General features: G+C 49.2%; 1 protein-coding gene across 5 annotated transcripts in view; it reads left to right on the top strand.

Moving 5' to 3' along the window:
* The window catches only part of ALPK2 (alpha kinase 2), a 94,461-nt gene that overhangs the window by 13,301 nt on the left and 62,873 nt on the right, over nucleotides 1-18,287 (top strand). For all 5 annotated transcript variants that reach the window (XM_045187679.3, XM_045187680.3, XM_053912369.2 and 2 more), the window contains 2 exons: nucleotides 1,393-1,520; nucleotides 4,649-4,766. In XM_045187679.3, coding sequence (XP_045043614.2) covers nucleotides 1,412-1,520; nucleotides 4,649-4,766 — 227 coding nt within the window. In that variant the 5' untranslated portion in view covers nucleotides 1,393-1,411. The remainder of the gene's footprint in view (nucleotides 1-1,392; nucleotides 1,521-4,648; nucleotides 4,767-18,287) is intronic.

Raw genomic sequence — 18,287 nt, 5'->3', positions numbered from 1 at the left:
GGTCCAGCCTCCTTCCCCAAGAGCTCAGCTCAGGCTTCCATTTGAGGACCCTCAGCCTCCCTGGAGTCACCATTTACAGCTTCTAAGTGCCGGTCTCCTGCTCATGCTAACTGTATCCTAAGTGTGGGGCGGGCTTCCCTTTTCCCCAGCTCTGCCATGTGTGAGAACTGACTCTGGACAGAACAGGACATTATTTCCAAGCTTGGGGCTCCACAAAGGCTAGATTTGGCAAAGTGGGGCTGTCACATTCCTCATCTCTGAGATGCAGAGGGGATTAAAGCCACTTAGGGAGTTTAAAGGAGATGGAGTGAAATGACACCCCTGGTGACCAATCAGATGTCACATGTCGACTTGTGTCAATGAATGCATGCTCATAGAGAGTGCTAGTGGTCACTGCCCTCCCTGGGCACCTAGCTAGTACTCTCAGAGCGGTACTTTCCCAATTTCAGAATACCTCCCACCTGGAGGTTCCTTTGCATCCTCTTCTTGGAGGCAAATTGGCGTATGCACATTTTGAGCCCAATATGAAAAGTCTCGGAGAAGAGGAAGAGAGAGAAATGAGAGGAGGTGGTCCCAACTGTGGCTCTTGAAGTTGTCTTCCTTGTCATTCTGGGCTCAGGCTGTCCTGTGACCCTCTAGGACTGGGAGTTCTCAATCAGGGCTGTCCCCCACCCTCACCTGGGGACATTAGCAATGTCTGCAGACATTTCTGATTGTCACCACTGGTGGGGCGGCGCGGGGGTTGCTACTGGCATCTAGTGGGTTGACGCCAGGGATTTGGCTACACATGCTACAGTGCGCAGGACAGACCCCGCAACAAAGTGCCTGGCCCCCATGTAGGCAGTGGTGTGCTTGAGAAAGCCTGTCCAAGTGTCGCTAGTGAATGGGGTTCCTGACCCCCCTCGAGATGGAAATTAGAAGAGGATGTAAAACAGATACAAAAGTAGAGGTTTACTGAAAACAAGGTGGAGGGGTAGAGAAAGGGGGGAGCTTGGAGAATCAAGGGAGCACACACTGAGGAAAGCATGGCTTCCTGGGCAGCTTCCTGAACTGGTTTACAGAGGGCTGGTTTAGTGCAGAGGGAGCTCTTTGCTTCCCAGGTTCCTGCCTAGTGCAGGTATTGATGGTGCGGGAGCGGAGTGCCCTGGGGAGTGCATGAGGAGCAACCTCTCTAGGAGAGGCTTAAACATAGCTGAAGAGCTCTCCCGTCTGTTTAAGAGAGACTGAGCGTGGCTTCTGAGGACTTCCACCCTGCCCTCTGGTGTGCACGCCAGACCCTGCCTCGTATGAGCCCAGGGAGCAACGCCACGCTCCTTCTTCGTTTCTGCAGCTCCTGGGAAGGCCAGAGAAGACCCAGAACAAATGGTAATGCTGGGGATTTTTATTTTTCAGATTCACGTGGCATGAGAGGATGACAGACTCAGGAGGGCCCCCGAGGCGCCCACTTTGTTTCTTGTCTACGTTGCTTTCCCAGAAAGTTCCCGAGAAGTCGGACACTGTGCTTCGCTGCATAATATCTGGTAACCATCACTCGCTCATCACCCTTGGAAGTCTCCCTGCCGATCAGGTTTTTTGGCCCATGAAGGCTTGATTAAAACATCACTTGGGAAAATTACCTGGGAAGTATATTCTAAGTTGCTAGCTGAGCAAGTAAATCTTCTGTGATTTTTGTTTTCTGAAGGATTTCTTTGAGTCACTTCCTGAACACGTTTTAGTGAACCTCACTTCACATTGTGGTTCTTGGTTAGGCAAGTCCCACACCAGTTATTTTTCTAGATAATCCACCCTTAATTTCCTGTGGCACATAGGAATGGCATGAATAACGTCACTGCAGACATTTTATTGAACTCGTCTTTCATCCCAAACCTGGCTAAGTTCATGTTCCCCTGCTTACCTTCTTCCAGCATGCTAGTCAGTGAAAGCTTACAACCGAGGCAGAGGTGCCCAGGGGAGGAAAAGCAGGGGCCGGGGGTTCCCCCTGGACTGGAGAAGAGCAACCCAGAGCTGCCTCAGAATTTGTACCCCCAGAGGTGAAAAGGATTTATGTATAAAAAGAAAACAGAAGTAAGATAGTTGGGTAGGAAAGAGGAATCTTGTACCTTATGCACTGTTTTCTTTTTTTTCTGGGGTTATGGCTCCATTCTTGAAGCCATGGAAGCCCCAGTAGGGTTTCCTGAGGGCAGATAGAAAGCTCTTCTCCCCCGATCCCTTTTTCTAAGCCCAGAGAGAAGAGCCAGCCTGTGACGTGGTGCTTTGTTAGCTGAAGTCACGATAAAACCTGGTCTTCAGTCTGGTTGCTGGAGTACAGAATGTACACTCAGCCTCTCTGAGCCCAGAGCTGAGCCCCCTCCCTTTCTTGGGGTTTGTCTCTAGCAGGGGTGTTAAACTCATTTTCCTGGGGACCACATCAGCCTCACGGTCATCTTCAAAGGGCTGAAATAATTTTAGGACTGTAAAAAAGTAAGTACTCCTTAACTGTTAAGGAATTGAAATTACATTTGGCCCTTTGACGGCAACTGCGAGGCTGATGTGGCCCCTGGTGAAAATGAGTGTGACACCCCTGGTCTCTAGCCATTCAGATAGAGGGACAGACACAACTCCACTCCTGAGCCTTCAGAGGAGGACCCCCTCGTCTCCCCAGGAAGCCCCAGTGCTTGGGCGTACCCTAAACGTGGTTACTGGTCCCCACACACTTGTGAAACTTTGGAGGTGGCTCTCAGTCTGTAACCTGTGGCAGGTGGGCTTTAAAAACAAGGGTACGCTTTTTCAGGGGAAGGTTTCCAGCAAATGGAGGGAGGGAAAAACAAAACAAAACACCCACAAGGTACCAGATAACCACTTCCCTGCGCAAGTCGAATTTCTGGCTGCTTATTCAGATCTGTGCCTCACAAAGGGAAGAAACCAGTCAGCCACGAAGAAGCTGGGAGGATCATTGAGCCCTGAGCGGTCTGAAACATCGGTGTCCAACAGATCCCAGAGAATTCCCCAGGCCCAGCTCATGCATACTTTTGTCAAAAAGTCACGTACGCGCACACACACAAGGAGCAGTGAAACGCTCCCTAAGAAGGACTCTAACAAAGCAGGCTCAAAGGAGGACACGGGCTGATAAGAACAGGCAGAAATGAATTACGGTCAGCGACCTCCCCGATGGCTTTTCAGGGAAGCTCATTTTTGGCGGCTTAGTCATTTGTCTGAAAGCGTCTCAGCCACACAGCTGCCGGAGTAGGACTTGTCCTTGCGTGCTGGCCTGTCTGCTCCGGGCCCCAGGGACTGATTATTCAGGGCCTGCGCGGAGGAGGAGGCTAAGAGGGACACCCGCAGTTGCCACCCAGTGCACACATGGTGTCGGCACAGAGGAAGTCTGGCCGGGATGCCCCAGATGAGATGAGGCGTGGACAGGGAGGGAAGGTGGCTCTGAGTGTCCGCAGGGCCCTCCACGGTACAGGTCTCAGAAGAACATGGAGTTCTTCTTAGTGGTCTCTGGGTTTGCTTGCTGAAAATCAAGAGATAAGCAAGACAGAAAACACAAGAATGTTCCCAGGATGGATTGGGAACAGTGTATGTTTCCAAATGCCAGGCTTTCCTCCTGTATACAGAGCACATTTTGATAGAAAGCTCTTTGGGACACACTAGAAAACTTCCTGCCCTATCACCAGGGGGGAAAAATCCCACCGTGTGAATGGACTTCCTGGGGAGTTCACCGTACTGGCCTATTAGCATTACCTGTGGTTAATGAGCCCCAGGGAAGATGAACCCCTTCTGAGAGAGGAAGTGGAGGTCAGTTCTGCAGTGAGCTGAGTCACCTGCCAGCCTGGGAAACCCACCCGCCAGACTCCCTCCTCCCTGGGAAGACATGGCACTTGCTGATCCACTCTGTTCTTCTCTCTTTTGCACCATAACTTACACTCACCCCTAAGGACTGTAGAAGTGTAATTTTCAGAAAGTAAAGCGACTCCCATGCAAATGTGAAATGAACATTTCAAAGATGTATTTTCAACTCTTTGAAAAAAAGGGAACCAGAAAGTGTGAAGGCCTGGTCAAAGAACAGTTGAGGAATTAGGTATTTATAGACAGACCATTTAAAAAAGGAACGTTAGGTTATGATTGCTGGGTTAGGTAAAACACTGGCTAATGTCCTATAGGGTAATAAACCATAACTTATGGGGTTGTCTTTTCTGCCAGATAGAGATTATTTGCAGCTCTATTGGATAAAATCTACAAGTTTACATGTAACCTCACTAACTCTAAGAATTTTAATCAATAGTAATTATTGAATGAAACTAAGGACATTCCCCTAGATAATTCTTAGATGGACCTTTGCCCCTGTATGACATTGAAAGAAGATACTATCCACATTTTTGCCTTATTTCCAAGTTTTAGATAATTTTTCTTAATAGTTCCTTGAGGTTAGAGAGAACACTTTCCATTTTGTGCCCCTGTCCCCACCCCAGCCCAGCACCATGGTAGGGAGAGAACGTGCCCTATAGTGCTTACCGAATGATGTGTGCTTATTAATGAGAGGGAGGTTTTCCAGTCCCCCTACTGACTTACCCACCACGCTTGTTATCCGTTCTTGCGTATAGCTTTATGAGTTTCCTTGGTAAAAATACTTAATGTAATAAGGACATTCTTATTTCTGTACCCTCAGGTCAGCCCAAGCCAGAGGTAACTTGGTATAAAAATGGTCGAACCGTAGAGGAAGGCGGCATTGTTTCCAGCTATGAATTCTTCGAGAATCAGTATATTCATGTGCTGCATCTCTACTGGTAAGTGGATGAGCCCCTGTGGACTGTTTACTAAGATCCCCGTACCCTGCCATGTGCTGGCTACCCAGAGGTCAGATCAAAAGATTGTCTGCCATTTGCTTTTTGAGTCCTAGTGTTAGATGCCATTGGCAGGCATCAGCCTAGGCGTCCCACAGCCAGTCAATGAGGGTCTGCCTGGTAACTAACCACACTCCCTATTTGCTGCCATTGATGGAATTACAACTTTATCTAGCATTTCATTCAAGGTGGTCCAGCTATGTTCATTTGGTAAATGAGATTTTCATTTAATCTTCTCTCTGGAAAACCAAGAAGCATCACAGGATTTCAGCATTGTCACCCAGTTTTCCTTGTGTAAGAATGGAAGGAGGAAGGGACTGACCACGATCCCACAGCAGATGGGTGACGGCACTATTTTCGCAAGTAGCATGGTCCGGAACAGTGGTTGCTAATTCCTTTTTGTTCCCCTAAGAACTGGCTGGATGAGGTCAGGAAGCCCCACATGTGAAGTAGAAAAAATGGGAACTGCTCTGCTTGAAGCGGGTGGGAGCCAGTGTTCCTGGTCCCCACTGCTACCCAATAGTGTTGGTGGCCCTATGGGGGACATGGTGTGACAATGACGGGCAGGCACGGGCGTGTGCCCTTAGCCTTGGATCTGAGAACAACAAAGTGGGACTTGGGTCTGAGTCGGACTGCCTTTTTCTGGCTGTGCGATGTCGGCCAGTCATCCAACCTCTTCAAATCTCAGTTTCTCCATATATCACATAAAAGGGGCGGCTAAGAAAATGAAATGACTTCATGCTTGTAAAAGACATGTTGTGTAGTAGTAGTTCAATAAACGCTAGCTTTCTTAGCTCCGCATGAACCCTTTTGTTTCAGAGTAAGATCAGAGATCGTGGCTGAAATGCTTGGCTCAGCTGGTTTATAACGTACTAGACCTTGTATCCAAGACATCCACTTTCTCATCTAACATTTAATTCTTCAAATAATATTCATCAAGCAGCTACTCTATGGCAGGCGTGTTGCTTCATTGTAGGGATAGAGGTGAACCACATAAACATTGTCCACACCCTCACACAGCCTCAAGTTCATCATGGAAGACAAGTGAGGAGCAAATCATGTCCTCCTCCCCTCTCGTTTCACACACTGGGAGGCAGTCCACCTGCCATTCGCTCTCCCTTCATCCACGACTTGGGTTTTCCTGCTGCTTCTTTCTGATTTTGCCAAAGCCTGCCCCTCTCTCCTCTTCACCCCCTTCAACTTAGAATCCACCTCTATGGTTCACAGGCAGTTTTACAGTAGGCACCCATGGATCTGTCCAGCCTTTGCTCCCCTTTTCCTCCCCTGTTCACAGGCCTCCTTTTGGGTGTTGGTTTGTTTTCAGGAGTGAAGGATAGTTCAGTAGACCGTGGGCCTCCTAGAGGCAGGGATCCTCTCTGTCTTACACTCCCGCATTTCCTGGGGCCTAATACAGTGCCCGCCACATAAGTATATTTGTTCAAAGGATGGTGAGTACACACACACACACACACACACAGTTGTTTGTTTAGATCAGCATTGGCAGACTTTCTCTATAAAAAGCTAGATAGTAAATTTTTTAGGCTAAGGAAGCCAGATGGTCTCTTTCATAACTACTCAGCTATGCCATTGTCGTGCACAAGCAGGTATAGGCTATATATATATATACACATTTTTTTTAAATGGCTGTGTTCCAATAAAACTTTATTTACAGAAACAGGTGGGGGTCAGATTTGGCTGGGGTGGGGGGCTATAGTTTGTCACCCCTAGGCCTAGATGGTAAGATCCCTGGGGGTCCATACACTGTACCTCTGTTTTTCACCCTTGGCTTTCAATTCACCTGAGCATTCAAGGCAGGTGTTTTGACTGGTTAGTTTTAGTCTCACACTAAGATAAAATATTAACTCACTTTTTAGCCAGAAGAGAAGCTCTTACCGACAGAACGCCATTTAAGAATTAAGATTTGCTAAGATTAATGTTTGCTGTTGACACAGGACCAGGAAAGTAGGCAAAACAAATATTTGTGGAGTCTTCAGGGGTGAAGGGGTGGAAGAATGAGAAGGCGAAGCCACAGGGGCAGGCAGGCAGGTTAAAACGGGAGTGACCTCGACACTGGACACCTGCACGAGAAACTTAGGAAGGGAACTTGTGCTGTGGAGGGGGCGGGGCGTCCTCATTCTCTGCTCTGAAGTCCAGCGGGGCAGTGGTTTATGTAAAATTAGAGATGTAATGTGACAGAACGCACTCCTTCCAAACTCCTGGCCTGCCATTTTGAAAAGCAGCCCATCTCCCGGGGAAAGCACTCAGATCTGATGCAGGGAAGAATGGTAGGGCATGGAGGTTGCATTTTCTGCTTAGCAGTAAAAACGCTGCGTACTAAAGATCTTTGAACATTCTGGCTTTTTACATCAGGAGTTCTGAACTGTAGCTGCTCATTAGCATCGCCTGGGGAGCTTTTAAAGCCCACGAATGCTTAGCCTCTACCCTTGCCTAATTCAGTCCAAGCCCTGGTGATTCCAATCTGTTGCCTGGGATGAAAATATGCTTAACATCTAAACATTCATCTGCCAAGTGGTTGAACTTTTACCAGCCTGTTAAATGCTGGTTAGCAGAATGAATGGTGTTTTGTGCAAATGCCTTTCAGAAATGGATTTAATTGTTAGTTATAATATTAGTCTCACATTTTCTTGCTATCATGAATGCACCATAAACCACCAGATTAGCTCATGGTTCCCCAGAGAAAAGTATTTATTTTCCTTCATCTACCTGGATTTAGTTAAATCTGTGTTCGTAGGTACTTGAAAGCTGTGTCTGCCTTCCCCAAGGGCATTTTCCGGTTTAACAGTTAATCTGTGGTTCAGCTTGGAGGCCTAGGGCCCTGCTGCGGTGTTTATGGGCCTCTGATCCTCCCTCCACACGCCACTCCCATCTAGTGAAAACGTGTGCTGTGCTTGGGGTGGATGAGATGGCTTGGAGGAGACTGGTGCTGGCGTGACCCTTACGTTTCCGCAGGTCAAGTGTGCTTGGCAGGCAAGAGGAATGGAACGCCAAGAAAACACGCCAAGCAAGGGAAACACCAATAACAGCATGTTTTGCAATGCAGCATGAAAAAGATTTTTTTCAAAAGTTGTGGGGGTTGGGAGGAAGGGAAGAAAATGCAGGTAGGTGTTTTCTACCTCAGTGAAAGCAGGCTGTGAGACAGGCACACGAACAGGGAACTGTGGTCTCCGGTGAACACAACTTAAAGAAAGGCAGCAAAGCGACAGATAAAAATCAGTCTGGGAACCCACACCTAGAGAGAGACACTCCTTTCTGCAAAGCTCTGCTGTGCTGAGAGGGGCACAGATTGCAAGTGGGGTGGGCGAGAGGGAGGGGTAGGGAGGGCTGGTAGATGGGGCAGGAGCGCCAGCTTTAGAGGAAGGGGGCGAAGCTGCTCCCTGCCTCTCATAAGCTTGGCCCTGGGAGTGGCTGAGCCAGGGGCAGGCCCTACAGAGTCGGGTGCGGTCAAAGGCCAGGAGAAATGCCCGTCCCTGCAGTGAAGTCAGTCCCTGGCAGGGTACAGGGAGGGCTCCTGGTGGCTGAGCAGACTGAAGGAGAGAGAAGAGATGGAGGGCTGGAGTGGGGCTGGACCCCGGGGGCCCCAGGTGCCAGAGTTAAGGAATCTGAACCTTCCTGAAATAATGCCCAGTCTGTGAAGGTGTTTGAGGGCAGCAGAGGGTCATGGATGGGAAAGTTTGCCTTTCTGAGAACATCCCTCTGACTATAGTTTGTGACAGGATTGGAGGGTGAACCTGAACAAAGACAGCAGGAGGAGGGGTCAAGGTCAAGCATGAGAGACTTCAGGTGGTAGAAGACTTTCCTTCTCCAGCGTTTCCCACACATACATTTCCAAACTCTTCTCCCTTCCCTGCTGCTCACGGGCTGGGTGGTGGTCAGCTGGAGCCACTGACCACTCTCGCCAGCTCCAGGCCCAGCCCTGAGTGCCCATTCCGATCCCTTGGCCCGGACAGGCCCCTCTCCTGCCCCATGCTCCAGCCCACCTGGAGCACAGGTGCACAGATCCCGGGGCTTCGTGGAACGGTCCTGGACTCCCGAGGATGGTTGCTTCTCCCCAAGTATTAACTGTCTCACTGCTATTATTGCCTCAGAGGAGCCTTCTCCAATCACCTTCTATAAAACAATTCGGCACTCATCTCACGTCATTGCTGTTTTTCAATATCCTTTTATTTAGTTTCTGTCTGCCTCCCCAGTAGACTGGGCGCTCCAAGAGGCTGCTATCTCCCCAGTACCTCGAGTGACCGGCGCATAGCCTGTGCTTCATAAACACTGGTTGCCTTAAGTCGGTGACTTCTGCATTGTTCGTGTCCTCTCTGTTAGAATGTCCGCTCTGGGGGCGGGGACTGGATTTCTATTATTTTGTATTTCCCACAGCCTCATGTGTTTGGAAATGATAAAATTCTCTAGGTCCTTCCTCAAAGGTCACACTGTTCCTTTTTTTGTGCTCTGTTACTTATTAGCTATATAGCCTTAAGCAAATCAATTAACTTCTCTGTGATTCATTTTCTTCCTGAATAAAAAAAAAATTGTGATTTCAATGAGATTATTTGTGCAAAATGATTGGGAAAGCATGCATGTTAACCTGGGACAAGTGTTAGCTGCTATTGGTTAGTAGTTAATACCGTTTTATAGCCTGCTCCCTGAGAGCGTTTTGTCACCAGAACCTCTCGGAATGAATCACTCTGCCCTGGCCTATCACACCAGTTTAGAGTCAAAATTACTGTACAGGAATAGCGTTGGAAACTCTCAGAATCAGTGGAGAACTTTCAAAGGCTAGAAGGAAATGGATGTTTAACAGGACAGTTGTAACCTAGACACAAGTGGTAAAGATATTTAGTCACACATATTTGTGTCTGAAACCCTGTTTGTGTGGTTTTTGGAAGGCGGAACCTGTGATATCGGGGTGGACAGACAGACCGCAGGAGCCTCTGTTACATTCCTGAAGCCACTCTGGTTTCTAGTAGGCAGAGAGTTGTTCCTAAGTACTTATTGTCTGGGCCAAAGACTTAGGCCCCTGTTGGGGCCATCAGTCTCTTTCCATACACAGTCATGCAGGCATCTAAAAACATGAGTTATTGGTGGAGAATGAGCCTGGGTGAATGAGTGTCGGTGAACCAGTTAAAAATACCTCCAGTCCTGGAAGAAACACCTCAAGGCACACATCGTGCTAAAGGTAGAACTGTCACCAACAAGTTCACTTACAGAAGACAGATTATTTCCACCACTGAGAGAACAAGGCCCCGAAGCCAAGTTGTCTGGATTTGAATCCCAGATGTAGCTCTTACACCCTGGATCATCTTGGGCAAGTCACTTAAGCTCTCTGTATCTCAGTTTCCTCCTCTGCAAAATGGGGATAATGACAGTACTTGCTTTATAGGGATGGTGTGGGGATTAAGTCAACACATGCGGGAGCTTAGAATACTCCATCAATAATGTTTTCGTACTTCAAACCTGTTTCCCACACTGAACTGATTAGAAATTGGACAATTTGGAGGTAAGGAAGGTAGCTTTGTTTGGCAACAGTGTCCCTCTTCACTCTTTCCCTTTTGGAAGATAAAATATAATTAACATGTTTGATCAAGGAATCATTGGGTGGAAATAGAGATGAGTTAATCTTGCTGTGTCTTGGCTAAGACCGAAAAGGCATTTCATCCAACGCTGGAAAGCATTTTGTGAACTTGGTGTTCCTGTGAGCTTAAGTAGGTGTAATAAGTCTTAAGGATGACTGATAGAACTTTCCGGCACCCAGAAGGCCTCTGTGTTCCCAGCACAGAGCCCAAGCTGCGTCATTTTTCCTGAATGGACTCAGCAGGTGGCATCCTGGCCATTCCTTGGACCAGTCTGGAGTGTTTCTTGAATGAGTCTTGAGGGTCTGACGGGAGACTATCGTTTAGTTCCCGGGGTGAGAAGTCCGTGCCGGAATCCACGCCCCTCCTCGTCATCACATTCCAGTTCTGATTCTGTAGTAAGTGTCCCCAAGGCGTGAATGATTCTGGGAGATGCCCTGGGACACTCAGCTTTTCCCGTGTGATCACTCATCTTTGCCCCAGGATGGGACTTGTGTGGTTGCTCCCACCGGCTGCTAATTCTCAGGACAAGTCAATGTTAGTTTGGGGGCAGGTGACAGAATGACCCAAGAGCCCCTCTCAAACAAAGCCTTGGGACAGCTAGAGAAGGCGAACTGATCATTGGAAATTAGACACACACTGAAAGTTGCTGAAAATGCCGCTCCATTTACACCTCCTGGGAACTCAGAGAAGGCCAGTTTGGGGGTGACCTGAGGTTCAGTCTTGGTAATCATTGCATCATGGTCTGACATTTCTAAGGACTGACAAGGTGGGGAGCCTCGCTGACATAGGAATCCCAGTGCTGGCACGCTGACCATTGACCGGCTCCCTCTTCAAAGGTGAGCATGGTAAAGAAGCCCCTTGGCAAAGGCAGACAGTTAGATAGGGGCAGGGCTGGAACCAGACCGGGCCTTGGGAGTCCCAGGAAGGGCTTTGCTCCAACCCTGAGGGGAGGGGGCAGGGGGCGCAGGACTGAGAACAAGGTTTGGTTTAGGAACATGTGTCTTTGTCCTGACCAGCTGGCCCCACTTTCAGTCTGTCATGCACTAGGCCAAGGACCTCCCAAGAAGCTTCCCTCCACCTTTGCACCATCGCCCGGAAGCCTCTCCTGCCCCTGCCTCCGCCTCCCTGCTCCATCTTCCCATGGCTCTGTCTCAGAGTTCTCTGTGAACTGCCGGTTACCTTGGACCCCATGCGCCCTCTCTGCCTGCCTCCAGATTCTATCCCTTCGGGTTGCCTGGCTTGCTCACCCTATCTCCAAAATGCAGTCAGCATTCCCTTTTCTGAAAACTATGAGATTGGGCCAGTTCCAGCACCTTCAACCCTTCAGCTCCTGAGACATCAGCCCCATACATGGGTGGGGAGGGCTAATGCTCTGAACCCTCCCAGGACCTTTTGCAGACCACACCTGAGCCCCAGAGGAACCCAGGAATGGGCTCAACCTGTGCCCCTGATCCTGCCTGTATCACTCAGCTCAAAAACACCACATGCTCGGGGGCTTAAATAACAGAAATTGGTTTCTCATGGTTCTTGAGGGTAGAAGTCTGAGATCAGGGTACCAGCATGGTGGGGTTCTGGTGAGGACCCTCTCTCAGGCTTGTAGACAACTGTTTTCCTGTTGTATCCTCACATGGGGGGGGTGCAAGTGCTCTGGTATCTGTTCTTACAAAAGGCCACTAATCCCATTGTGAGGACCCCACTCACATGACCTCACCAAACCTAATTCATCCCAAAGTCCCCATCTCCAAACACCATCACATCGAGGGGTATGGCTTCGACATGAATGTTAGGCAAACACAATTCAGTCCATAGGATTGCCCCAAATATGGAAGGTGCCCAGAGGGGCCTACTGGTTAAGAATCAAGAGATTTTGAAGCAATCTGTGAGATTCTATGTAGATAATTAAGAGGGCTGGCTTTAGACTCATACTGCATAGGTTCAAGTCTTGGCCCTACTTGTTAACTGGGCATGTTGCTTATCCTCTGTCTGCTTCAGTCCTGTATCTATAGATTGGGAATAATAATAGTATCTACCAGTCAGGGTTGGGTGAAGATTGGAATAATCCATGCAAGGTTTTCTTGAACTGTGCCTGGCACTCAGCAGATGCTAAGTAAATGTTATCTTTTTTTACACTGAGGTCTCTTGTGTTTTGTTAGACATGGCCACTCTCGGTCACGAGAATTTGAAAGCGGAATCAGGCTACCTTCCCATTTCAGAGAAGATGGGGCCCAACAGATCTCTGAATTCGGATTCCAGAGCTGGTGTAGTGTGGCTGCTGCTTCTATAGGTGCTGAGAAGCTAGGCTCAGGCCAAAGGCATGGACTCTACCTGGGTAGGCAGGACGGATGCAAGACTGTACGTGAAGCTTGGGCAATTATTTAGAACAGATCTTGAACCACTAAGTCACTTCTGAGCTGTTACAGAGCTCAAAGGTTTACGTTCTTCCTTCTACTATCTAGGGAATGCTCTTTCCCAGATGGTCCATAGCTAGTTCTCTTCCTTCCTTCTGGTTTCTGCTCAAAATCACCTTATCACTGAGCCCTTCTCCAACCAGCTGTTTCAAGTAGCACCACCTAACTCCAACGTATCCTTCCCTTCTTAACTTGCTGTATTTTCCACATAGCACACGGCATTGTGTGTATGTCTGTACACACACACATATTTAACAGACTTAGTAGGTATAATCGACATACAACAAACTGCACGTATTTGAAGGGTTCAGTTTGGTTAGGCTTTGACACATGCGCGCACCCATGAAACCACCGCCAGCACGGCGGGGAACATAAATATCACCCTCAAAAGATTTTTTTCAGTGAGATTTCGGCAAACCTGCTTTCCTACCGCTGTCTGCCAGCCATCACTCATCAGCCATGCTGCTTCTGGCCACTGGGGATGAGTGTCTCGTCTTTTCTAGAATTTATATACATGAAATCATGGAGCACATGCTATTGTGTGTCTGGCTCCTTTCACGCCACGTGACTTTCTCGAGAACCATCCATGTTGTCTGGTGCGCCCCGTTGCTGCTGGGCAGAGTTTCACTGTTCCGTCGCTTGGACCGGCCAGATTCTGTTACTCCATTCACCTGTGACAGACACTGGGGTTGTTTCCAGTCACGATGTGTATTCAGTTGTGTTCTTGTTCATTGTGAGTCTCCCCCGATGGCACGTGCATTCCATCGAATCAGAGACTTGTCTGATCTGTTCCCTGCCGTCCACCTAGCACCCAGCTCAGGGCCTGGCTCTCAGCGGGTGTTCACTACAGATTTGTGGGATGAATTAGTCCCACAACACATTCGGTTATATTCTTCACCGAGTCTTGCTCTGAGGGGAGGGGAAAGGGCTGTTGGGGTTCAGGATGCACTACCCCAAAATATAGCACCTAGCATATTAAATATCTTTGGTTGAAGGAATTCTTTAAAAATGGCAGAAGTGCCCTGGCCACGTGGCTCAATGTGTTGGGTATCATCCTGCAAACTGAAAGGTCACCAGTTCGATTCCTGGTCAGGGAACATGCCTGCTTGGGTTATGGGTTCAATACTGGGTTGGGGGCGTACAGGAGGCAACCAATCAGTGTTTCTCTGACACATCAATATTTCTCCCTCTCTTTTCTCCTGCTTCCTCTCTCTCTAAAATCCTTAAACATATCTTCGGGTGATGATTAAAAAGAAAAAAGGCAGACGCAAGAAGATCACTCTGCCCACCTCTGCTTTCTTCCCTGAAACAGGTCATAACCTGTTCCCAGGGAGGGAAGACATTCTTATCACCAGAGGCAGGGAATTTGGGGCCAGTAAATCTGTACCAATAAGCCTTGTTAAGCCAACCCCGGTCTTCCCAGTTACTTCTTCTCCATTTACTACCTCTAGCCCAAACCCTGCTGTCTTGTCCATTCTTCACATACTGTTTCTTTGTCTGAAAGATTGAAAAGCTGCCTGCTCTGCTCACTTCTTCAGGTCTTCATTCCCTTGTGAAAGCTCCCCTGTACATGTAAAAATTCAATAAAATGTGTATGCCTTTCTCCCGTTAACCTGTCCCTGTCGATTTAATTGTCAGACCCAGCCAGGGATCCTAAGAGGGCAAAGAGAACTTCTTCCTCCCCTGCAGGGTCATACCGTGGGCGGCCACCTGACACCTGAACCTGGGGAAATGATGTGAACGGCAGCGGTCATCCTAGTGACACAGCAGAGGCTGTACTTTTTGAGGGGATTGCAAAGTCAGGAAGTATGTTAAACAGCTTCCCACAGGATGTAGGGGAAGGCCACACTGTCACCCATAGAGTTCCAGGGAGCCTGAGTTTCCAGCCACCATATGCCCCTCCTTCTATCTTTGCCATTCCTGTTCCCCACCCTGCTGCTACGGCAGGGTGGAGACTTGTCCTCCTTGCCAGCCCTGACCAGCCACCCCCCAACATGGGGTTGCTTTTCCCAGTCACTGGGCTAGCTCCCTGCTTTCCCGTCACACTGCTAGTTACCACACCTGTCACCCAGCAGGCACCAGGAAATGGGAGCAAGGCAGAAGCAGAATGAGAAGGCTCGGTGAAGATGACAAAGAGGGACACAGCCAGCATGAGGCTCTGGTGACAGAGCAGCAGGCCCAGAGAAGCAATTAAATTGTGACGGGTTTCTTCCCTGACCTGCCTGCCAGGTGGCTTTGAATAGAGGAGTCCTTGGGTCTGGTTTTGTGCATTCCCCCTGACTGAGTTGGGCAATTAGTGTTTTAAAAAAAAGCAAAACCAACCTGAACACCCACAGAGTCTCATGCAGGGTGAACTGGGAACTCAGCTCAAATTGAGCAGTAAGTGCAGTGACAGCTGATATTTTTTTCTGAGACTTTAACAAAGGGACTTTCTCTCTTCGTAGACCTTTGGAGTCCCAGAGCAGGAAGCGACTCGAAGACCTTGCCACTTGAAGTTGATTTAGAACATCAGTAGCAGCGGCAGCCCAGGGGAGCTTGTTAGAATGCCAGACTCCTGGTCCCCAGCCCTGACCTGGCCAATCAGATTCTGAGTTTTAATGAGCTCCCAGGTGATTCATGGGCACATGAATGAGGGGGAAGCCCCATTGTAAGGATTTTTTGAGAGGAGAAGCAAGTTTGGATAGGAAAATCAAGTTTGGTTTTGGGCTTGCGGAGGGCTTGACGAATTAGCACGTTAGTCCTGCAGACTTCAAACTTGCTTTTACAAAAGAGCTCTGGGTCCTCTGGGCCAGTGTCCAGTGGCCCATTGTTTTCTGTCCCGCTTTCAAGATGCCCTGTCTTCCACAGATGGACCTACAATATAATCTAGGAGCTTTTCTATTGTTACAATGTCCCTTGAGACTCCTGGAGACAGTCTGGGACACTATGCTGGCTTGGTGGCCTTCTAGGAGGTGGGGGTGGGGGTGGTTGGTGTTTCAACCATCTGTTAACTAAGCCTGATAGAAATAATGCCAAAGAATGTGTTCCTTTCTGAAGCCAGTCTGCTCATTTCTTGTTTAAAAAATGTCTGGTCAGCCTGCATTGCTCCCAGAGGCTCAAAAACCTGTCAAAACCTCAGCGCTTTTGTACTGAAGTGGAGTCAGGAAACCATTTTCCGCAGTTGCCAAGGCTAAGGTCTCTCCTCTGTCCTTATTGCCCGGGGTCCCTACCTCCCCCACCACATGCATGCAAGAGCTGACAGCTACTTAGCTCGGTGCTTCAGAGCTCTGCCTGCGCACTGGAGTCACCCGGGAAGCTTAAACACCGCCCATGGTGAAGTCCTTCACCCCGCCGTGCTGCTTAATTGCTTTTTTTGGTGGGGCCCTGGCACTGGGATTTTCCCCTTTTTTAAATAGACTTCATTGTTAAGAGCAGTTTTAGGTTCTCAATAACCTTGAGCAGAAAGGACAGTTTGCACACAACCCCCTGGTCCCCTCACCCCCCACTATAGAGGCTCCCCCACTATCAATGTCGCCCACCAGAGTGGGACATTTGTTACAATCGGTGAGCCTCCGCTGACACACCACGATCACCGGAAGTCCTTGGTTGACACCAGGGTTCCCTGTTGGTGTGGCACCGTCTGTGGGGTCGGGTCGAGGTATCATGCTGTGTATCCGCCAGTAGAGTCTCATACAGAGCGGTTTCTGCCCTGAAAACCCTCTGGCACCGGTCATTTTAAAAAGCACGTACGTGAGTCTAGTGGTCAGCCGGGGCTGGGAACTACTGATTTCGTGCTTACTGAGTGCCAGGCCCTGCTCTGAGCACTTCATAGGAATTAATTCTCCGAATTCTCATGTCACCTCTGGTGGAGGTATAGTTCTATCCCGAGCCATTTGGTAGCTTGTCCAGTGTTGCACATTAGATGGGGAGCATGTGAACTATGTCCCTTAACCACTAGGCCACGCTGGCCTTGCAGTCTGCCTCTCCAAGCTGATCAGAATCGCACTGGGGCCAAGAGGAAAGGTCAACTGCCCCTGCAGTTGGCTCACTTGCCGAGCTCCTGAGCAGAACTCGGTGCCTCTGAGCCCAGAGCCCCTGTCCTCCAGGCCTTCACCTACCAGCTCCGCCTTCTGTGACTGCCCACGCCAGCTTGTTTCTTTGCTGTCCCTTACACATGACCTGCTGGTTCCAGCCCTGGTACATCAGCCCAGGACGCCCTCCCTTACTCCCTACCCAGCCAAAGTTTAATCCTTCCCTGCTGGGCTCAAGTTCCAAGCTGCTGGCTTCATTCCCTGAAGATCCGGGCCTCTTGGATCTGCCCCCTCCCTGCCTGAACCACTCCCTGCCTCAACTGTGCCTTTTGGGATTCAATGGCAAAATCAGCAGCTCCCCTAGGGGAATTTCCTTTGTCCCTTTGCACACCCCCTACAGTGTGCGTGGCTTATCCAGTTGGAGGGCCCACAGGATATGTGGGACATTGGGGTGTTTCTGCTCAAGCAGAGGCCACAGGCCTCATTAGCTACCCCATACAGCATGCAGGTGTGGCGAGAGTCTCCCAGAGGACCCCCCACCCCCCGCCACCACTATGGCTGCGCTGACCTGCTTCCCAGTGAACTGGAGCGTAAGGTCTAACCCCCACTGTGGGAAGAAAAATCTTCCACCATCCAGGCCCTGCCCACTTCCTGGGGGAGACTGACCATGCCTCCTGATTTGCCTGGGTCAGCCTCAGTTTCCCCTGTGTGGCCATAGTTTCTACCTGTGCTCTTGATGTAAGAACTAATTGTGTCTCTTTTCACTCTCTGAAGTGCCCTGTGTCAACAGTAAATAGTGCAGTTGCCTATCCTTTCAGCTCACCACTCCCCCAGTGAGGTCACCCCGAGATTAGCATCAGTAGGAAGACACCACATCCCAGGCTGCAGGGAGGAAGGGACATAGCAGCACTCCTAGTTCTGGGTCACTAGTCACAGGGCAGAGGCTAGAACCTTGGTGGGCCTGTCATGTGGGACCTCGAGCTACTGAAGAGGGGGAGCCTACTAGAAATGCCACATGAGGCTGGCTTCTCCCTTCCTCCCGCCCTCCCATCTCCTACGTCTGTCTGGTCACATGCAGCAGGAAGCCAGTGGTCCTGGCAGCCTGGAGATGCATGGAGGGGTCAGTCCCCCGATATAGAGCAGAGCAGGGGAAGAGCACAGCGAGGGTGAGAGGCAGAGAGGCCCCAGAGCGGCCCAGCTCAAGGCCCCTTCTAGCTCTTCAGATGTGGGGGTCACTACATCTGTTTTACTGGCTAAACACCTGAATAAATTGGTAGGTAAATGAGGAATCTTCTCATCCATTTTGAAATGCATCTAGTTTCTTGTAGAAAATGTGATCCAGAAATTCTGTGTGTTTCTAGCATTAGAATTCTCCCATTTTGGTAACCAACAAAGCTTTGGGGCATGAAAAACCTAAGCCTTTCCTATTCCTTTAGTTATTCTGAATAACTCAATTAATAA

Source organism: Desmodus rotundus, chromosome 10 (assembly GCF_022682495.2).
Source record: "Desmodus rotundus isolate HL8 chromosome 10, HLdesRot8A.1, whole genome shotgun sequence".
NCBI lineage: Eukaryota > Metazoa > Chordata > Mammalia > Chiroptera > Phyllostomidae > Desmodus > Desmodus rotundus.
The sequence above is the reverse complement of the archived record's forward strand: the minus strand, read 5'-3'. Positions and strand labels throughout refer to the sequence as shown.